At 48.4% G+C, this 19053-nt stretch overlaps 1 protein-coding gene across 2 annotated transcripts in view; it reads left to right on the forward strand.

Annotated features, from left to right (window-relative positions):
* Positions 1 to 5380: 5380 nt before the first annotated feature.
* The window catches only part of GOLGA1 (golgin A1), a 109916-nt gene continuing 96243 nt past the window's right edge, over positions 5381 to 19053 (forward strand). For both annotated transcript variants that reach the window (XM_040323026.1, XM_040323027.1), the window contains exons 1-2: positions 5381 to 5569; positions 16661 to 16909. In XM_040323026.1, coding sequence (XP_040178960.1) covers positions 16775 to 16909 — 135 coding nt within the window. In that variant the 5' untranslated portion in view covers positions 5381 to 5569; positions 16661 to 16774. The remainder of the gene's footprint in view (positions 5570 to 16660; positions 16910 to 19053) is intronic.

Here is a 19053-nt window from a genome sequence, read left to right on the forward strand (position 1 = left end):
AAGCGGGAGTTCACCCATTTAAAAAAAAAAAAAAAATCTCCCCTTAGCTTCCTGCTCGTTCGGTCTAGGGGAATCGGCTATTTATATTAAAATATGTGCAGTACTTACCCGTTTTCGAGCTGCATCTTCTTCCGTCGCTTCCGGGTATGGGTCTTCGGGAGCGGGCGTTCCTTCTTGATTGACATTCTTCCGAGAGGCTTCCGACGGTCGCATCCATCGCGTCACTCGTAGCCGAAAGAAGCCGAACGTCGGTGCGGCTCTATACTGCGCCTGCGCACCGACGTTCGGCTTCTTTCGGAAAATCGTGACGCGATGGATGCGACCGTCGGAAGCCTCTCGGAAACCTGTCAATCAAGAAGGAACGCCCATTCCCGAAGCCCATACCCGGAAGCGACGGAGAGGATGCGTCTCGTAAACGGGTAAGTACTGCACATATTTTAAAATAAATAGCCGATTCCCCTAGTAATAACGAGCAGGAAGCGAAGGGGGAAAAGTGCCCTCTAAGGGTGAACCCCCGCTTTAAGCCCCGGACCAATATGCAGCCTAAAGACCCAAGGTGTTTTTACAGTTCGGGACTGCGTCGCTTTAACAGACAATTGCGCGGTCGTGCGACGTGGCTCCCAAACAAAATTGGCGTCCTTTTTCCCCCCACAAATAGAGCTTTCTTTTGGTGGTATTTGATCACATCTGCGGTTTTTAGTTTTTGCGCTATAAACAAAAATAGAGCGACAATTTTGAAAAAAATGCAATATTTTTAACTTTTTGCTGTAATAAATATCCCCCAAAAACATATATAAAAACATTTTTTTTCCTCAGTTTAGGCCGATACGTATTCTTCTACCTATTTTTAGTAAAAAAAATCGCAATAAGCGTTTATCGATTGGTTTGCGCAAAATTTATAGCGTTTACAAAATAGGGGATAGTTTTATTGCATTTTTATTAATTTTTTTTTTTTTACTACTAATGGCGGCGATCAGCAATTTTTTTCGTGACTGCGACATTATGGCGGACACTTCGGACAATTTTGACACATTTTTGGGACCATTGTCATTTTCACAGCAAAAAATGCATTTAAATTGCATTCTTTATTGTGAAAATGACAGTTGCAGTTTGGGAGTTAACCACAGGTGGCGCTGTAGGAGTTATGTTTCACCTAGTGTGTGTTTACAACTGTAGGGGGGTGTGGCTGTAGGAATGACGTCATCGATCGTGTCTTCCCTATAAAGGGAATGACGCGATCGATGCGCCGCCATAGTGAAGCACGGGGAAGTCGTGTTTACATACGGCTCTCCCCGTTCTTCAGCTCCGGGGAGCGATCGCGACGGAGCGGCTATAAACAAATAGCCGCGCTGTGGTCCCGGATCGCTCCCCGAGCGGACCCGACCTCCGCATGTAGCGGGGGGGGGTCCCGATCGGACCCCCCACCCGCTAATAGGCAAGGACGTACATGTACGCCCATGTGCCTGTACTAGGGTGCCCACGTGTCCCGGATTGCCCGGGACTGTCCCTTAATTGGCATCTGTGTCCCTGGTCCCGGATGCCTTCATTGCGGGACAATACAATGTCCCGGAATGAAGCACTGGGTAAAATCATTATGAATTCAGCAGAGTCTGAGCCGCTGTAGCGCTGTCTGCGGCATGTAGAACCTCCTCCACCTGACTTTCATTGTGCTCACTGGTTGCTAGAGCCGCTTGGCGTGTAGCAACCAGTGACATCACAGCTGCAGTGCACCTCCTCTGTTCAGAACTGAAAGCGCGGGAGGATTTCACTTCCTCCTCCAACCTCCGCGCTTCTGCTCTGTCTGCCTCCTGGGACCCAAAGCAGCTGAGCTCCGAGGCTGCCCCCTGACATACCAGAGAGGGACACACAGCATCTGATGTGAGAGGGAGAGCAGCAGCATCATCTGAGAACAACAACAGAGAGTGGTGGCCCCGGGGAGCAGCAGGAGGCTGACTGGAAGGAACAGCACGAGTGGGAGTGAGAGAAGACCTGAGCAGCAGTGACATCCTCCCAGAGCCTGCACACCTTCCCCCAACGTCTGCTCCAGCTGTGCCTGTCATCAAGGCTGACAGAGAGGACAAGGATGGTCTGGAGGTAGGTGCATACATCACACCTACCCACAGACAGGGGCTGGGACAGGGGGTACAGGAAGGACTGCAGGCCAGCTTAGGGGTTCAATTTCACTCACCACCCCCCCTCTCTCTTCCATTCCCCTCTCTCTCTCATCTACCCCCCCTCTCTCTCCCATCTACCCCTCTCTCTCTCCCACCCCTTCTCTCTCTCTCTCTCTCTCTCCCACCCCTTCTCTCTCTCTCTCTCTCTCTCTCTCTCTCTCACCCCTTCTCTCTCTCTCTCTCTCTCTCTCTCTCCCACCCCTTCTCTCTCTCTCTCTCTCTCTCTCTCTCCCCCACCCCTTCTCTCTCTCTCTCTCTCTCTCTCCCCCACCCCTTCTCTCTCTCTCTCTCTCCCACCCCTTCTCTCTCTCTCTCCCACCCCTTCTCTCTCTCTCTCTCTCTCTCTCTCTCCCACCCCTTCTCTCTCTCCCTCACCCCTTCTCTCTCTCCCTCACCCCTTCTCTTTTTCCCTCACCCCTTCTCTCTCTCTCTCTCTCTCTCCCACCCCTTCTCTCTCTCTCTCTCTCTCTCTCTCTCTCTCTCTCTCTCGCGCGCACCCCCTTCTCTCTCTCTCTCTCTCTCCCGCACCCCTTCTCTCTCTCTCTCTCCCGCACCCCTTCTCTCTCTCTCTCCCGCACCCCTTCTCTCTCTCTCTCCCCCACCCCTTCTCTCTCTCCCGCACCCCTTCTCTCTCTCTCTCTCTCTCTCTCGCTCTCTCCCGCACCCCTTCTCTCTCTCTCTCTCTCTCTCTCTCTCTCCCGCACCCCTTCTCTCTCTCCCCTTCTCTCTCTCTCTCCCTCACCCCTTCTCTCTCTCTCTCTCTCTCTCTCTCTCTCTCCCACCCCTTCTCTTTCTCCCTCACCCCTTCTCTCTCCCCTTCTCTCTCTCTCTCCCCCCTTCTCTCTCTCTCCCACCCCTTCTCTCTCTCTCTCTCCCACCCCTTCTCTCTCCCTCACCCCTTCTCTCTCTCTCTCTCTCTCTCTCTCTCTCTCTCTCTCTCTCTCTCTCTCTCTCTCTCCCCTTCTCTCTCTCTCTCTCTCTCCCCTTCTCTCTCTCTCTCCCACCCCTTCTCTCTCTCTCCCACCCCTTCTCTCTCTCCCTCACCCCTTCTCTCTCTCTCTCTCTCCCCTTCTCTCTCTCTCTCTCCCCTTCTCTCTCTCTCTCTCTCTCTCTCTCTCTCTCTCTCTCTCTCCCCTTCTCTCTCTCCCTCACCCCTTCTCTCTCTCTCTCTCTCCCCTTCTCTCTCTCTCTCTCCCCTTCTCTCTCTCTCTCTCTCTCTCTCTCTCTCTCCCCTTCTCTCTCTCCCTCACCCCTTCTCTCTCTCCCTCACCCCTTCTCTCTCTCTCCCACCCCTTCTCTCTCTCTCTCTCTCTCTCGCGCACCCCTTCTCTCTCTCTCTCTCTCTCTCTCTCTCGCGCACCCCTTCTCTCTCTCTCTCTCCCGCACCCCTTCTCTCTCTCTCCCACCCCTTCTCTCTCTCTCTCCGCTTCTCTCTCTCTCTCCCACCCCTTCTCTATCTCTCTCTCTCTCTCTCTCTCTCTCTTGCGCACCCCTTCTCTCTCTCTCTCTCTCCCGCACCCCTTCTCTCTCTCTCCCGCACCCCTTCTCTCTCTCTCTCTCTCTCTCTCTCTCTCTCTCTCTTTCGCACCCCTTCTCTCTCTCTCTCTCTCTCTCTCTCTCTCTCTCTCTCTCTCTCCCGCACCCCTTCTCTCTCTCTCTCTCTCTCTCTCTCTCTTGCGCACCCCTTCTCTCTCTCTCTTGCGCACCCCTTCTCTCTCTCTCTCTCCCGCACCCCTTCTCTCTCTCTCTCCCGCACCCCTTCTCTCTCTCTCTCTCTCTCTCTCTCTCCCGCACCCCTTCTCTCTCTCTCTCTCTCCCGCACCCCTTCTCTCTCTCTCTCTCTCTCTCCCGCACCCCTTCTCTCTCTCTCTCTCCCGCACCCCTTCTCTCTCTCTTTCACCCCTTCTCTCTCTCTCTCTCTCTCTCTCTCTCTCTCTCTCACCCCTTCTCCCACCCTCACCAAGCCCCTCTCCCCTCCCAAATGGACACTAACAGGTGACAGCAAGTGAGAGTTAGTGATCCCATCCCTTCCCAAGCACTGCCACTTAACCCATGCCCCAGCACTGCCAGTCTGCCACTGGCCTCATCCTCCTAATGAAGGACTACAGGTCCCAGAATTAGTCCCTTAGAGCTGAGGATCTGACATGCTCCCCCAATGGACGGGGTAGGAATCGGGTAGGTCAGTGTAATGATCAGGTAGGTCAGTGTAGGAATCAGGTTAGTGTAGTGGTCAGGTATTTCAATGCAGCAATCAATTAGGTCAGTGTAGGGATCAGGAAGGTCAGTGTAGGGATCAGGTACAGTAGGTCAGTGTAGTAGTCGGGTAGGTCAGTGTATGTGCAGTTTTTACCCCAGATCCCTTGTGTCATTTGTATTTCTTTTGTGGTATAAAGTACAGGGTTTTATATACAACTTTAGTTCCTTAGAGATAAACTGCATTTGTTTCATGTATGTTAGCCCAACATCGCAAGAACAATTACACTCTGTGAATCTAAGTGGCTGCCTGCAGCTGCAATGTTGGGCTTCCATACATGAAACACATGCTTAAATAGGTAAGGGGCGGGGCCTCTCGGCCACGTCATATGGCGGCACTGCCTCCTTGTGATGTCACCGACCGCTGCTTGCTGGGGGGGGGGGGGGGGGTGTCCCTGAATGGCTGTATGGAAATGTGGTCACCCTAGCCTGTACGTGCCATATTGTGGACGTATATGTACATGCGGGGGTCGGGAACTGGTTAAACAGTCTGTCGGATTTCCAAATACTGTCTTTAAGCATATAAGCTCCGTTTTGTGTTGAAAATAAGTCTCAAATCGAAAACTCCGGTGGGTGTAACAAGATGTCCGCTTGCCCCCTTCTCACTCTATCTTTACTGTGCAGGAGTACGGGGTGTAGCAAGATGGCGGCGAAAAAACGTCACTTCCGCAGCATTCTGTGACAGGGAGCGGATACTGCAGCGGAGTACGGGGTGTAGGAAGATGGCGGCGACGGAACGTCACTTTCGTTACCAATTCTGACGGGTCGCCTAATCTGACGGAACACTGTAGCCTTACTGTGGACGAATGCGGGGTGTAGCAAGATGGCGGCGAGAAAACGTCACTTCCGTGACGCGTCCTGATGCGTCGCCTAATCTGACGAAACCCCGTCAGCACACTCCAGAAGTACTGCTAAACTCGCGCATGCGTCAATGACTCATTCTGTCAGATTCTGCAGCCATTGACGCGCTCTTTCTACGTCTCTCCAGTGACCTCTCCGCCTCTCTTTCAGTCAGCCAACGGGATAGGAGCTTCACCTGACACAGGCGCTGTGGTGACGTCACTAGGTACCTCCTCTGTACAGCTGGAGAGAGAAAGAGGGAGGTTATACCGGAGATTGGAGAGCGCAGAGCCGAATTACAGGTGGGCTTCCCTGGTAACACTGTGTGTGTGTGTGTCAGGCTGTGCGGTCGGTCTGCTCTGGTTCTGGTTCTGGTTCCACCTCCAGCCCTGGTGGTCGGACAGTCCTGTTTGTCAGAATGTATTGTGCAGCTGCTGTGTTGGAACTTCAAGTCCATTCAGTCGCTCTTGTTTTCTTTTACCCCAGCTTCATTGTAATGATTGGGGAGAAGAGAAAAGGCCAATTAACGTCAAGTATAACTAAAGGAGAACTTTTGTTCAGGTTTGGATGTCAGCGCTGGTTGGGGGGGGGCGGCGGGGTTAGGACCACTGTCAGGGTATTATACCACTTGAAGACCAGTCTTTTTCTGGCACGTTTGTTTTTGCTAGAAAATTACTTATAGACCCCAAAAATTCTAACGTATTATTTTTCGCAGAGACCCTATGGAATAAAATGGCGACCGTTACAATGTTTTATGTCGCACGGTATTTGCACATTGTTTTTTTGGGGGGAGGAATACACTTTAAACCACTTCGCGTCCGCGCTATATCCAAATGATGGCTACGGCATGGACCCCAATGATGACAGCGCGGGGCGCGCGCAAAGGGGAGGATGTCTATCGACGGCCTCCCCTTTTGCGCGCGCCCCGCGCTGTCATCATCGAGTCACAGATCCGAGCAAAGGGCTGATCCCGGCCCCGTACCACGTGATCATATAGAGAAAGGGGAACTGGCGCTCTAGGTGAGTGCAATCAGCAATCGGCGTCCTCTCAGAAGCGTGGGCGCTGGCAATGTACAAAGCGAAGACCGGAGAAAAGACTGGACAGCCGCACTTCCACGAAATTCTTAAAAAGTTGCTTTTAATTGTAAAAAATGGAAACAGCACTACAAGTCACAGCAGACAGTGGGGTGGATAGCTGACGCGTTTCGCACTGGGGTATCAGCGCTTAGTCTTACCACGTGATCAGCTGTCAGCCAATGACAGCTGATCACGTGTTGTAAACAAAGCTTGGTAATCCCTTTTTTTTTATTTCTCCTCGCGCTGATAGCGTCAGAAGAAAAAAAAGCCAATCGCTTGCTCTTGTGCAAGGACATCGGTCCCGAAGAGGAAGAGGCACATCCCGCCTCATCAGTGCCCCCCTGTCATTGACCACCAGTAAAATAAAGTGCCACCTATCAGTGCCCACCAGTGGTGCCAGTCAGTGCCTCATCAGTGCCACCTAGCAGTTGCTACCTATCAGTCTCACCTACCAGTGCTGATCAGTGCCCATTGTTGCCACCTATCAGTGCCCACCAGTAGTGCCAGTCAGTGCCAAATTGTGCAAATTATTGATAGGTGGCAGTGGTGGGCACTTAGAATTGGCACTAATAGGTGCCACTGATGGGTATTGATAGGTGGCAGTGGTGGGCACTTAGAATTGGCACCTATTAGTGCCAATTCTAAGTGCCCACCACTGCCACCTATCAATACCCATCAGTGGCACCTCTCAGTGCCGCCTTATCGGTGCCCATCAGTGCAGCCTCATCAGCGTACATCAATAAAGGAGAAAAATGACCCGTATGCAAAATTTTATAACAACAATGGTTTTGTATTTTTTTTTTTTTTTTTTTTTTTTTTTTTACTCTCTTTTTTTCTTTTTTTTTTTTTTTTTACAAAAAATAAAATCCGCAGAGGTGATCAAATACCACCAAAAGAAAGCTCTATTTGTGGGGAAAAAAATGTCATCTGCGTACAGTGTTGTATGAATTGTCAGTCAAAGAGTGACAACGCAGTGACAACGCAGGAGGGGGGTTTAAATGCCCAGTAAGCAAGTGGTTAATGAATTAAAAAAAAAAAAAAAATGCAATAGTTTCCCCAATTTTTTGTTATAATGTAAAAGATGATGCTACACCAAGTAAACAGATGCCTTACATGTCATGCTTTAAAGTGGAGTTCCGCCCAGAAGTGAAAATTTGGCACATTTTGGGGGCGGGTACCAAATAGGCACCCTGTCCACACTTCCTCCGGACGAGGTACGTCAAAAATTTCAGCTCCCTTCTCCTTCCCCTGCTGCTAGGCCAGTAAGAGAGCGCAGCACGCTTTGTGCAGGCGCAGTAGGGACCCGGCTGTGAAGCCGTAAGGCTTCACTGCCGGGTTCTCTTACTGGCAATGGTGGAGGCAGCACCCGATGGCAAAAGCAGCTTAGGTGCTGACATCGCTGGATTCCAGGAAAGGTAAGTGTAAGGCTAGGTTCACACCACGATTTTACCATCCGATAAACGGACCGTTAAATCGGATGGAATCGTATGTGACAAAATCATATGTAATCGTATGTCAAAATTTTCACTAAAAAATCGGATCCTGATTTTAAATAATGTCTGGGAAAAAGAAGATTTTTGAAGTTATGGATATTCAGGGGAACCCCGCCGGCAATTTAAAACAAAAATGACGTGCGGTTCCCCCTAAATATCCATAACCAGACCCATTATCCGAGCACGTTGACCTGGCCGGCCGCAGAAAAGAGGGGGGGACAGAGTGCGGCCCCCCCTCTCTCCTGAACCGCACCAGGCCACATGCCCTCAACATGGGGAGGATGTCCCCATGTTGATGGACAAGGGTCTCATCCCCACAACCCTTGCCCGGTGGTTGTGGGGGTATGCGGGCGGGAGGTTTATCAGAATCTGGAAGACCCCTTTAACAAAGGGGACCCCCAGATCCTGACCCCCCCCCCCTGTGTGAAATGGTAATGGGGTACACTGTACCTCTACCATTTCACGAAGGAAGTAAAAAGTATTGTAAAAAAACACACTGACACAAAAGAATAAAGTCCTTTATTAAAAAAAAAAAAACTCCAGCGCTGAAAAATCCACTCGTTCCCGGCTTCCAGCGTTGTCCTGATCCTGCGACGGGTGCGGGTGATCTCCCGCGATGAGAAGATCCAGCGTCGGGTGATCTCCGCTCCGGCGATGTGAAGATCCATCCATCCGGCGCAGCAGCATCCCGGACCTCCTCTCACCGCTGGGCACAAGAAGAGGAAAGGTCTTTCCTCTTCATGGTCTTCCCCAGTGACGTAGCAGAGGTACGTCAGAGGGGGCAGGGTCACGTGACGGGTGGCTCTGCCTCCTCTATATAAGAAATGTCACCGCTTCAGCCGCTCATTCGCTGGGCTGTGCCCAGCGGTGAGAGGAGGTCCGGGATGCTGCTGCGCCGGATGGATGGATCTTCACATCGCCGGAGCGGAGATCACCCGACGCTGGATCTTCTCATCGCGGGAGATCACCCGCACCCGTCGCAGGATCAGGACAACGCTGGAAGCCGGGAACGAGTGGATTTTTCAGCGCTGGAGTTTTTTTTTTTTTTTTTTTAATAAAGGACTTTATTCTTTTGTGTCAGTGTGTTTTTTTACAATACTTTTTACTTCGTGAAATGGTAGAGGTACAGTGTACCCCATTACCATTTCACACAGGGGGGGGTCAGGATCTGGGGGTCCCCTTTGTTAAAGGGGTCTTCCAGATTCTGATAAACCTCCCGCCCGCATACCCCCACAACCACCGGGCAAGGGTTGTGGGGATGAGACCCTTGTCCCCATCAACATGGGGACATCCTCCCCATGTTGAGGGCATGTGGCCTGGTGCGGTTCAGGAGAGGGGGGGCCGCACTCTGTCCCCCCTCTTTTCTGCGGCCGGCCAGGTCAACGTGCTCGGATAATGGGTCTGGTTATGGATATTTAGGGGGAACCGCACGTCATTTTTGTTTTAAATTGACGGCGGGGTTCCCCTGAATATCCATACCAGACCTAAAGGGTCTGGTTATTGAATTTGCGGGGACCTCCGTTCGGGTTCCCTCAACCCTAGTAATAAAAAATCGGGTACATTTATCGCAGTCATCCGATTTAGTACGATTTACATTGACCACAATATAAAAAAAAAACGGACACGATTGTAATACGATTTCAAATCAGGACCAAAAATCGTGGGCAGACACGTTTTTTGATACGATTTTAAATCGTATTAAATCGTATGCGGATCAAATCGGATGCACTTGGGGACCTAAATTAATGAATGGCAGTGAATGGATCCGTTTTGCCATACAGATTTGTACGATTTTAAAGCTAAAATCGTGAGTAAAAAACGGATGACAAAATCGTGGTGTGAATGCACCCTTAGGTGCACCGAAATGGAAATTTCAGAAACGAAATGTCAGGCCGAAACCGAAACCGATAATGACTTTTCTTTTTTTATAATTGTATGTTAAAACATACACTCACTGTGCCCCCAATTGCCACCTCACTGTGCCCTCCAATTGCCACCTCACTGTGCCCTCCAACTGCCGCCTCACTGTGCCCCCAATTGCCGCCTCCCTGTGCCCCCAATTGCCCGATCACATTGATTACCCGATCCCGGCTGTAGCACGCTCTTAAGCGGAGAAATCACCTGTGCCACTGCTGATACTTCAGGCAATGTCTCACAAATCAAAATGCCGCTCTGTCTTCTCTCGCTACACCTCAAGTCCTGTCTACCTGTCATATAGCGGGTGGGGTATGCATGTACTGGTATCGGCCTCGTCTGCGGCTTGCTATATCAGCGATGATATTTGCAGTGACAGTTGCGGAGGCGTGCGGTATTGCCGGTGGTATGGCGGCGATATAGCTGGCGGTGGTTACAACTCCACTGTATGGGCTGCTTAACGGCTGCGGCAGCGGCGGCGGCGGCATCAGCGGCTGTGGTATCAGCCGATATGTCGGCTGTAATGTCAGCGGGGGTTCAGCGGGGATTCTCATAGGTTTTGCGTGTATCTCTAACGGATTCCTGTGGGGGTGCATCGACTACGGCTGTATCGTACTCCATCATGCTACAGCCACTCCCCCCGGAAAACGTAAGTCCTGTCAGACACAATTCAGTATGTGTTTCATTACCTCTCTGCACCACTAGTATTATCGGCAGTTTGTAAGCTGTTTCGGCATGTCCCAAAAACAGCTGTTTTCAGGCCGATATGTATCGGCCACCGATATATTGGTGCATCCCTAGTAAGTGTCTTAATATTAAAAGTCAGCGGCTACAGTATGGGGGTTATTTGCTAAAGGCAAATCCACTTTGCACTACAAGTGCAAAGTGCACTTGAAATTGCACTGAAAGTGCACTTGGAAGTGCAGTCGCTGTAGATCTGAGGGGGACATGCAAGGAAAATAAAAAACAGCATTTTAGCTTGCACATGATTGGATGATAAAATCAGCAGATCTTCCACTCATTTCAGATCTACAGCGACTGCACTTCCAAGTGCACTTTCAGTGCAATTTCAAGTGCGAAGTGGATTTTCCTTTCGTAAATAACCCCCTATGTGTAGCTGCTAACTTTTAATTTTTGGAGGGGGGGGGGGGGAACCGCTTTAAAATTGCGCATGCTCATGGAATGGTGACACTTAAAAATCACCATAGGCGACACTTTAAATGCCTTTACAGGTTACCTGTTTAGAGTTACAGAGGAGGTCTAGCGCTAGAATTATTGCTCTCCCTCTAACGTTCACGGCGATACTTCACTTGTGTGGCTCAAATACATATGTGGTATTTTTATTCTTACACTGTCTCTTGATTTTTTTTATCGCTTTTATTCCCATTACACAGAATGTAAATATCCCTTGTATAAAAAATAAGGATGACAGGTCCTCTTTATGGAGAAATCTGGGATCAAAAAGACCCCAAATTTCTTCTTTCATCTTTAAAAGCAAAAGATTTTCCGCTTTAAAATCTATAAATGTTTTCTTCCAGCCTGGACAGGAAGTGACGTCATGATGTCGCTCCAGTCCTCCAAGGCCATAGAGTCAATCAAAGCATGTTAAAGCGGAGCTCCACCTTAAAGTGGAACTCACGCTGATCGGAACCCTCCCCCCCTCCGGTGTCACATTTGACACCTTTCAGGGGGGAGGGGGGGTTCAGATACCTGTCTAAAGACAGGTATTTGCACCCACTTCCGGCCACACAGTTTCGAGTTTACTGCGGGCAGAACGTCACATCCCGTCCTCCCCCCGTTGTGCTCTGGGAACACTCGGCTCCCAGAGCACAGCGGGAGCCAATCAGCAGGCGCAGCACAACTCGCGCATGCGCCGTAGGGAACCGGGTAGTGAAGCCGCAGCGCTTCACTTCCTGGTTCCCTCACTGAGGATGGCGGGGGGAGCAGCAGAGTGATGAGCGATTGCTCGTCCTCTGCTGCAGGCGGCGCTGGACTCCAGGACAGGTAAGTGTCCTAATATTAAAAGTCAGCAGCTGCAGTATTTGTAGCTGTTGGCTTTTAATATTTGTTTTTTTAGTGGCACATCCGCTTTAACTATGGGAACATAGTGTTTGCCTATGGGAGCGTTATGCTGCACCGTCAGAACCTTTCTCGGGCACACAGGTGGAAACAGCCTGAGAAACGCTGGTGAGCTGTTCAGATTGGTTTCATGAGAAAGCTGGCCGCCTGCAGAAAGGGAAAAAAAATGGCATCCGGATAACATGCATGACCCCAGTAAAGCATTTGCAAACCACAGTTGTGTGTGTGTGTGTGTGTGTGTGTGTGTGTAATATATATATATATATATATATATATATATATATATATATATATATATATATATATATATATATATATATATATATATATATATATATATATATATATATATATATATATATATATATATATATATATATATATATATATATATATATATATATATATATATATAATCAGCAAGTGGTTGTAAACCTCATACATGACATATGAACAAAGCACATCCCTCTGTAGTGTGTACTTGTCTCAATCCTGAGCACTAAACCCTTGTTCACATTGAAGCGGCTTGACGTGCGATCTGGCAGGTCAAATCATATTACAAGTCGCATCCTATTGGACACAGTTGTTCATGTGTCAAAGGTCATTGCCCTTATGTAGGAAAATTGGTTCTCCTTCACACCGGGCATACAGTACAGTACACCCATGTGAGGGCCATCGGGTGGTCTGTGCATTCACATGCAGGCAGTACATTTCATATCTATATAGACACAGCGGTAGTGTGTCATATGACATCCATGTGGGTGTGAGTGCGTGTCCTCAGACTCAGCGTGTGTGTTCGGGGACACACTCCCACATGGATGTCATATGAGACGCAGCGGCTGTGTCTGTATAAAAATGAATGGGACTGCCTGCATAAGGAGGCACAGAACACCTGACGGCACTCACACGTTTATAGACAGGGGTGAATAGTCATCGTATTGCTTCTTTACTGCCGGTTTTAAACCCCTAAATACTGGATAACTGCAAACATTATGCGTAGTTGCGGGCAGCTTGCAGCGCGGGCCTATTCATTTGGATGGATTGGTGGGCAGTACCACTTGCTAAGCGCAACAGGGGTATAATTCCTGCTGTAGCTGCAATGCAAAGCTTAGCAGCTGCGGAAATGTGTCCATGCCTGGCCACTGCCTTTATAACAATGGGGGAAGCAGTTGAGGGGCAAAAAGAATGGGGCTCAACTAGAGGTTGATGTCGGGGGCGGGCGGGACCCAGCAGCTATCAAACACCAGCCAATGGGATGGGATCTGGGCGGGCCACTCTGTGTATGTGGCCCGCCCCTTTCATAAGCAGCCCAATCATTGGCTGGTGTTTGATAGCAGCTGGGTCCTGCCCCCCGCCCACCCCCAACATCAAGTTTAATTTTGACAGCTCCTCTTTCTCCTCTGTTGCATGCCAGTTTCACACACAGTTACACTATCGGCTCAGTGTGAAACCTGCCAGAGCCAACCAGTGCCAAGGTGCCAGGTTGCTCTTCTAGTGGCTAGACTAGCAACCAGAAGGGGGCTGCCTGGCCAGGGCAATTAAAGTGAGTTCAAAACAGAATCTTGTGCCACTCTTATAAATAATAAAGCCATTTGGCATTGCCTGTTAGCTGCAAACTCCTCCATGCAGTCTTTACTCCCTCGCCTCTTGGGCATAGGCACCGCGCCACAGGTCCTGCAGGACTCGTGCTGGGGTGCTGGCCCTGGGGAAGAGTTGCTAGCTAAGATGTTTTCCTTGGAACTCTTCTCCTGAGTGGGAGCAGCATCTGTGCGGCTCCACTTTTCCCTGGCACCAGGCTCTGATCTCAGAGTGTGGGCATGCGGGGCTGAAGCAAATCAAAGCAATCCGCATGAGGGCACTCTTTTCCTGAAAACTTACCGCTTTGGTGGTCCCCACCCTAGGTGATGAGGGACTTTGTATGAGCGGTGACTGACTCATGATCCATGGAGAAATGGAATGGTCAGCTAAGTTGAGGATAGCTGAAAAGCAACAGAAGTAGGAGGAGTGGTTTTATATAAATATATATGTTTTTTTTTTTATATATATATCTCTATCTATCTCGTATATACTCGAGTATAAGCCAAGTTTTTCAGCACATTTTTTTTGTGTGCTGAAAATGCCCCCCTTGGCTTATACTCGAGTCACCTTTTTGCGCCTGATCTTCCGCATTTTGGGAACCCGGTACTGGCCGGCCATAGGTCCCCCTGGACCCCAAACTTCCAATACAAGTGTACAAGGTTTGTTGTCCGGGGGACCTATGGCCGTTTTTTTCAAAGCTGGGCTCCCTTTCCATAGACTCCTATGTTAAACGGTAATTTCTCCCGTGATTTTGGGGACCCGGTACCAGCCAGTCGTAGTCCCCTGGACCCGCAACTTGGCGCACACATAGCCCCGTTTCTCCTCTACAAGTGTGCACAGATTTTTCAAAGCCGGGCACCCCTTCCATAGACTCCCATGTTAAACGTCAGTCTACAGGAAGTGCAGAATTATTAGGCAAGTTGTATTTTTGAGGATTCATTTTATTATTGAACAACAACCATGTTCTCAATGAACCCAAAAAACTAATTAATATCAAAGCTGAATATTTTTGGAAGTAGTTTTTAGTTTGTTTTTAGTTTTAGCTATTTTAGGGGGATATCTGTGTGTGCAGGTGACTATTACTGTGCAGAATTATTAGGCAACTTAACAAAAAAAAAATATATACCCATTTCAATTATTTATTTTTACCAGTGAAACCAATATACCATCTCAACATTCACAAATATACATTTCTGACATTCAAAAACAAAACAAAAACAAATCAGTGACCAATATAGCCACCTTTCTTTGCAAGGACACTCACAAGCCTGCCATCCATGGATTGTGTCAGTGTTTTGATCTGTTCACCATCAACATTGCGTGCAGCAGCAACCACAGCCTCCCAGACACTGTTCAGAGAGGTGTACTGTTTTCCCTCCTTGTAAATCTCACATTTGATGATGGACCACAGGTTCTCAATGGGGTTCAGATCAGGTGAACAAGGAGGCCATGTCATTAGTTTTTCTTCTTTTATACCCTTTCTTGCCAGCCACGCTGTGGAGTACTTGGACGCGTGTGATGGAGCATTGTCCTGCATGAAAATCATGTTTTTCTTGAAGGATGCAGACTTCTTCCTGTACCACTGCTTGAAGAAGGTGTCTTCCAGAAACTGGTAGTAGGACTGGGAGTTGAGCTTGACTCCATCCTCAACCCGAAAAGGCCCCACAAGCTCATCTTTGATGATACCAGCCCAAACCAGTACTCCACATCCACCTTGCTGGCGTCTGAGTCGGACTGGAGCTCTCTGCCCTTTACCAATCCAGCCACGGGCCCATCCATCTGGCCCATCAAGATTCACTCTCATTTCATCAGTCCATAAAACCTTAGAAAAATCAGTCTTGAGATATTTCTTGGCCCAGTCTTGACGTTTCAGCTTGTGTGTCTTGTTCAGTGGTGGTCGTCTTTCAGCCTTTCTTACCTTGGCCATGTCTCTGAGTATTGCACACCTTGTGCTTTTGGGCACTCCAGTGATGTTGCAGCTCTGAAATCTGGCCAAACTGGTGGCAAGTGGCATCTTGGCAGCTGCACGCTTGACTTTTCTCAGTTCATGGGCAGTTATTTTGCGCCTTGGTTTTTCCACACGCTTCTTGCGACCCTGTTGACTATTTTGAATGAAACGCTTGATTGTTCGATGATCACGCTTCAGAAGCTTTGCAATTTTAAGAGTGCTGCATCCCTCTGCAAGATATCTCACTATTTTTTACTTTTCTGAGCCTGTCAAGTCCTTCTTTTGACCCATTTTGCCAAAGGAAAGGAAGTTGACTAATAATTATGCACACCTGATATAGGGTGTTGATGTCATTAGACCACACACCTTCTCATTACAGAGATGCACATCACCTAATATGCTTAATTGGTAGTAGGCTTTCGAGCCTATACAGCTTGGAGTAAGACAACATACATAAAGAGGATGATGTGGTCAAAATACTCATTTGCCTAATAATTCTGCACTCCCTGTAGTCATGGGCACAGTGAGGCATGCACATGGGCACGGTGTGGCATGGGCACGGTGAGGCACAGTGAGGCATGCAGATGGGACACCCTAGGCTTATACTCGAGTCAATACGTTTTTTTGTGGTAAAATTAGGTGCCTCGGCTTATATTTGGGTCGGCTTATACTCGAGTATATATAATATATATATATATATATATATATTTTTTTTTTTTTTTTTTTTAATGTATGCCATACCTGCGTCATAGGAAGGGTGTCTGCTGTGCAGGGACCAGAAAAGAGAAACAGGCTGGAAGCATGTTCCATTGTTCTACCATAACCTACCCACCAATTCCTCCTAAAGCCATTAAAGTGTCCCAGGAGAGAGTCTCTTTCAGGACACTTTCCTGTGCTAATGGCAAATGAGCATAATTTGCCCTCATCCTAGTTGGTGCCCAGCTGGCTAGTGGGCACGTATGAGTTGGCACACTCAGATGACATTACGAGTATGCCCCAGGCCTAGAAAAACAGAGCTGGGCGGCCGCACTGACCCTAAAGGAATACCAAAGCACATCAGGGAGCAAGGAACAGAGTCCCCACTGGGCAGGGTAATGTAATGGGAATGAGTCCATGCCGGATTACAGAGAAAAACATGGCAAAGCTATAAAGGTATGCTGCCATGGTTTGGCGTTGGGAAAAGTTTTTTTTTTTTTGTGTTTCTCATTAGTAGTTGGAGCTTTTTTTTTTTTTTTTTTTATCAGTCGGTTGCAGCGCTAATTTTTGTTTTATTCCTTTTTAATACATGTTACTTTTCTTTGCAGGTGCAGAATGGAGCAGCGCCTGTATGCTTTGGTCTGAAGCCCTGCGGAAAATTGTGATGCACACCTTGCCGAATTTGTAGCAGGCTTCCAGGAACCAGCTAGAAAGGAGGGGCAATGTTCACCAAGCTCAAAAAAAAGATTGCAGAGGAGGCGGCAATCACTCCACGGCCTGGGGGTGCTGCCCGTATCCCTCGTTCTGTCAGTAAGGAGTCTATCACATCTGCAGGAGCCGACTCCGGGGATGACTTTGTAAGTCAAACATTGTGTTTACTTATTTATGTTTGCAGTGGAAATTTCCACAATCGTCTTGCGTCTGCCACTCAAGAGAAGATTTGTTTCGCATGAAATACAAGTCAACCAATTAAAAACTCCTTCCAATCCCCTTGTCTCTCAGTTTAGTTTGTTTTTCCTACTGTCCAGGAATACACTGAAATATTCTTCCTCTTTGCACCAGCTGGCCATTGGTTCAGTCACAGTGTTCCCTCTATGGTTTTAGATTTGCTGCTGCCTGTTTGGAAAATTAACTGAAGGGATCACACCTTTCAGGCATGCCAATGACTTTGCCAACGACTTTGCCAAGATCATGCCCTGCTGCTTTACAGGGACAACTATGAAACCCTAGCATCGGTCTCTGTTGACAGGTGTCAATGTAAATCGCAGGCTGAAATCGCAAAAAGTAGTACAGAAACGACTTTTTTAAATCGGTGCAGCGCCGCAGGTGCGGCGTCGCAATGATTAGGACGACGCAATTGCCGCCAATTTGACTTGTCAAATCGCACCAGTTTGATCCAGCGCTTAGGCCCCGTACAAACGAGAGGATCTATCCGCTGGATCCGCTACATCCCAGCGGATCTTTTTCCGCTGATTTTTTTTCGGGCCGACCGATTTCCAGCAGATAAAAATTTCTTAGCATGCTAAGAAATCTATCCGCTGGAATCGGGTTCAGCGGATCGATCCGGTGGTCTGTACAGACTCGCCGGATCGATCCGTTCGATTCCCTCCCTCGCATGCGTCGTAATGATTCGACGCATGCGTGGGTATCCTTATACGACAGCGGCGACACGTCATCGCGATGGGATTTCGCCGCGGATTTCGATCCGATGGTGAGTACACTCCATCGGATCCAAATCCGCAGAAATCCTCGAGAGGATTTATCCGCGGATACGGTCCGGCGGACCGTATCCGCGGATCAATCCTCTCGTCTGTACCCGGCATAAGTGTCCAATTTGTCTGCCACAATGTTGCAGTCCTGCTAAAAATCGCAGATCACCACCATTACTAGTAAAAAAACAAAAATGGACGGTATAACCTTTGTGCAAACCAATCAATATACACTTATTGGGATTTTTTTTTTACCAAAAATATGTAGCAAAATACATATTGGCCTAAACTGACAAAGAAATTTGATTGATTTTATTTATTTTTTTATTTATTTTTTTATAGCAGAGAATAAAAAATATATACCGTATTTATCGGGGTATTGCGCGCTCCGGCGTATAGCGCGCACCCCTAAAGTGGACCCGACATTCCTGTAAAAAATTTTTTTAGTACTTACAGTTTTGGTGTCTTGCGCGGCATCCATCGGCGGCTTTGTCGGGTCCGGCGTCCGTCTGCGGCTTCGGGTGTCCTCTTCGTCGGGTTCGGCGTCCTTCTGCGGCGTCCTCCCCGCTCGATCCCCGCTTTCCCGCGCCGAGTCCAGGACGTGAGCGCGAGAGGAGCCGAGCCTGCCCGACTATACACGAGTGTACTGCGCTCGGTATATGCCGGCACAGTGTTCAAACTCGGCGCGGGTATCGGCGTATATCGCGCACCCACGATTTTGCGCTGTATACGCCGATAAATACGATATATATATATATATATATAATATTTTTTTTTTTTTATTATTCAAAATTAACGGTCTTTTTTGTTTATAGCGAAAAAAAAAAAATGCACAGGTGATCAAATGTCACCAAAAGAAAGCTCTATTTGTGTGTGGGGGGGGGGGGGGGGGGGGGGGCATTACATTTTTTTTTTTTTTTTTTTTTTTAGGTACATTGTCGCACGGCGGCGCAATTTTCAGTTAAAGCAATTCAGTGTTGTATCACAAAAAATGGCCTGGCTAGGAAGTTGGTAAAACATTCCGGAGGTGAAATGGTTAATGTACCTCGGTTCAGAACAAGGACTTACCTTGGCCCTTGCTGTGTTCCATGGAGACCTCCTGGTATGTAGATTTGGGACATGAGCGCCAGGAAGCAGATTACCAGCTGACCTGATTGGCTCTATATAGATGGAACGTTGTCTTTGGTGATGCACATGTAATCAGCTGTGACAGCAGCCATTTATGAGGGCTTGAAAGTCTGAGAGCTGATGTAAGCACACTGGCAACTGACAGTTAACTATAGAGACACACA

This window comes from Rana temporaria, chromosome 9 (assembly GCF_905171775.1).
Source record: "Rana temporaria chromosome 9, aRanTem1.1, whole genome shotgun sequence".
Classification (NCBI taxonomy): Eukaryota; Metazoa; Chordata; class Amphibia; order Anura; family Ranidae; genus Rana; species Rana temporaria.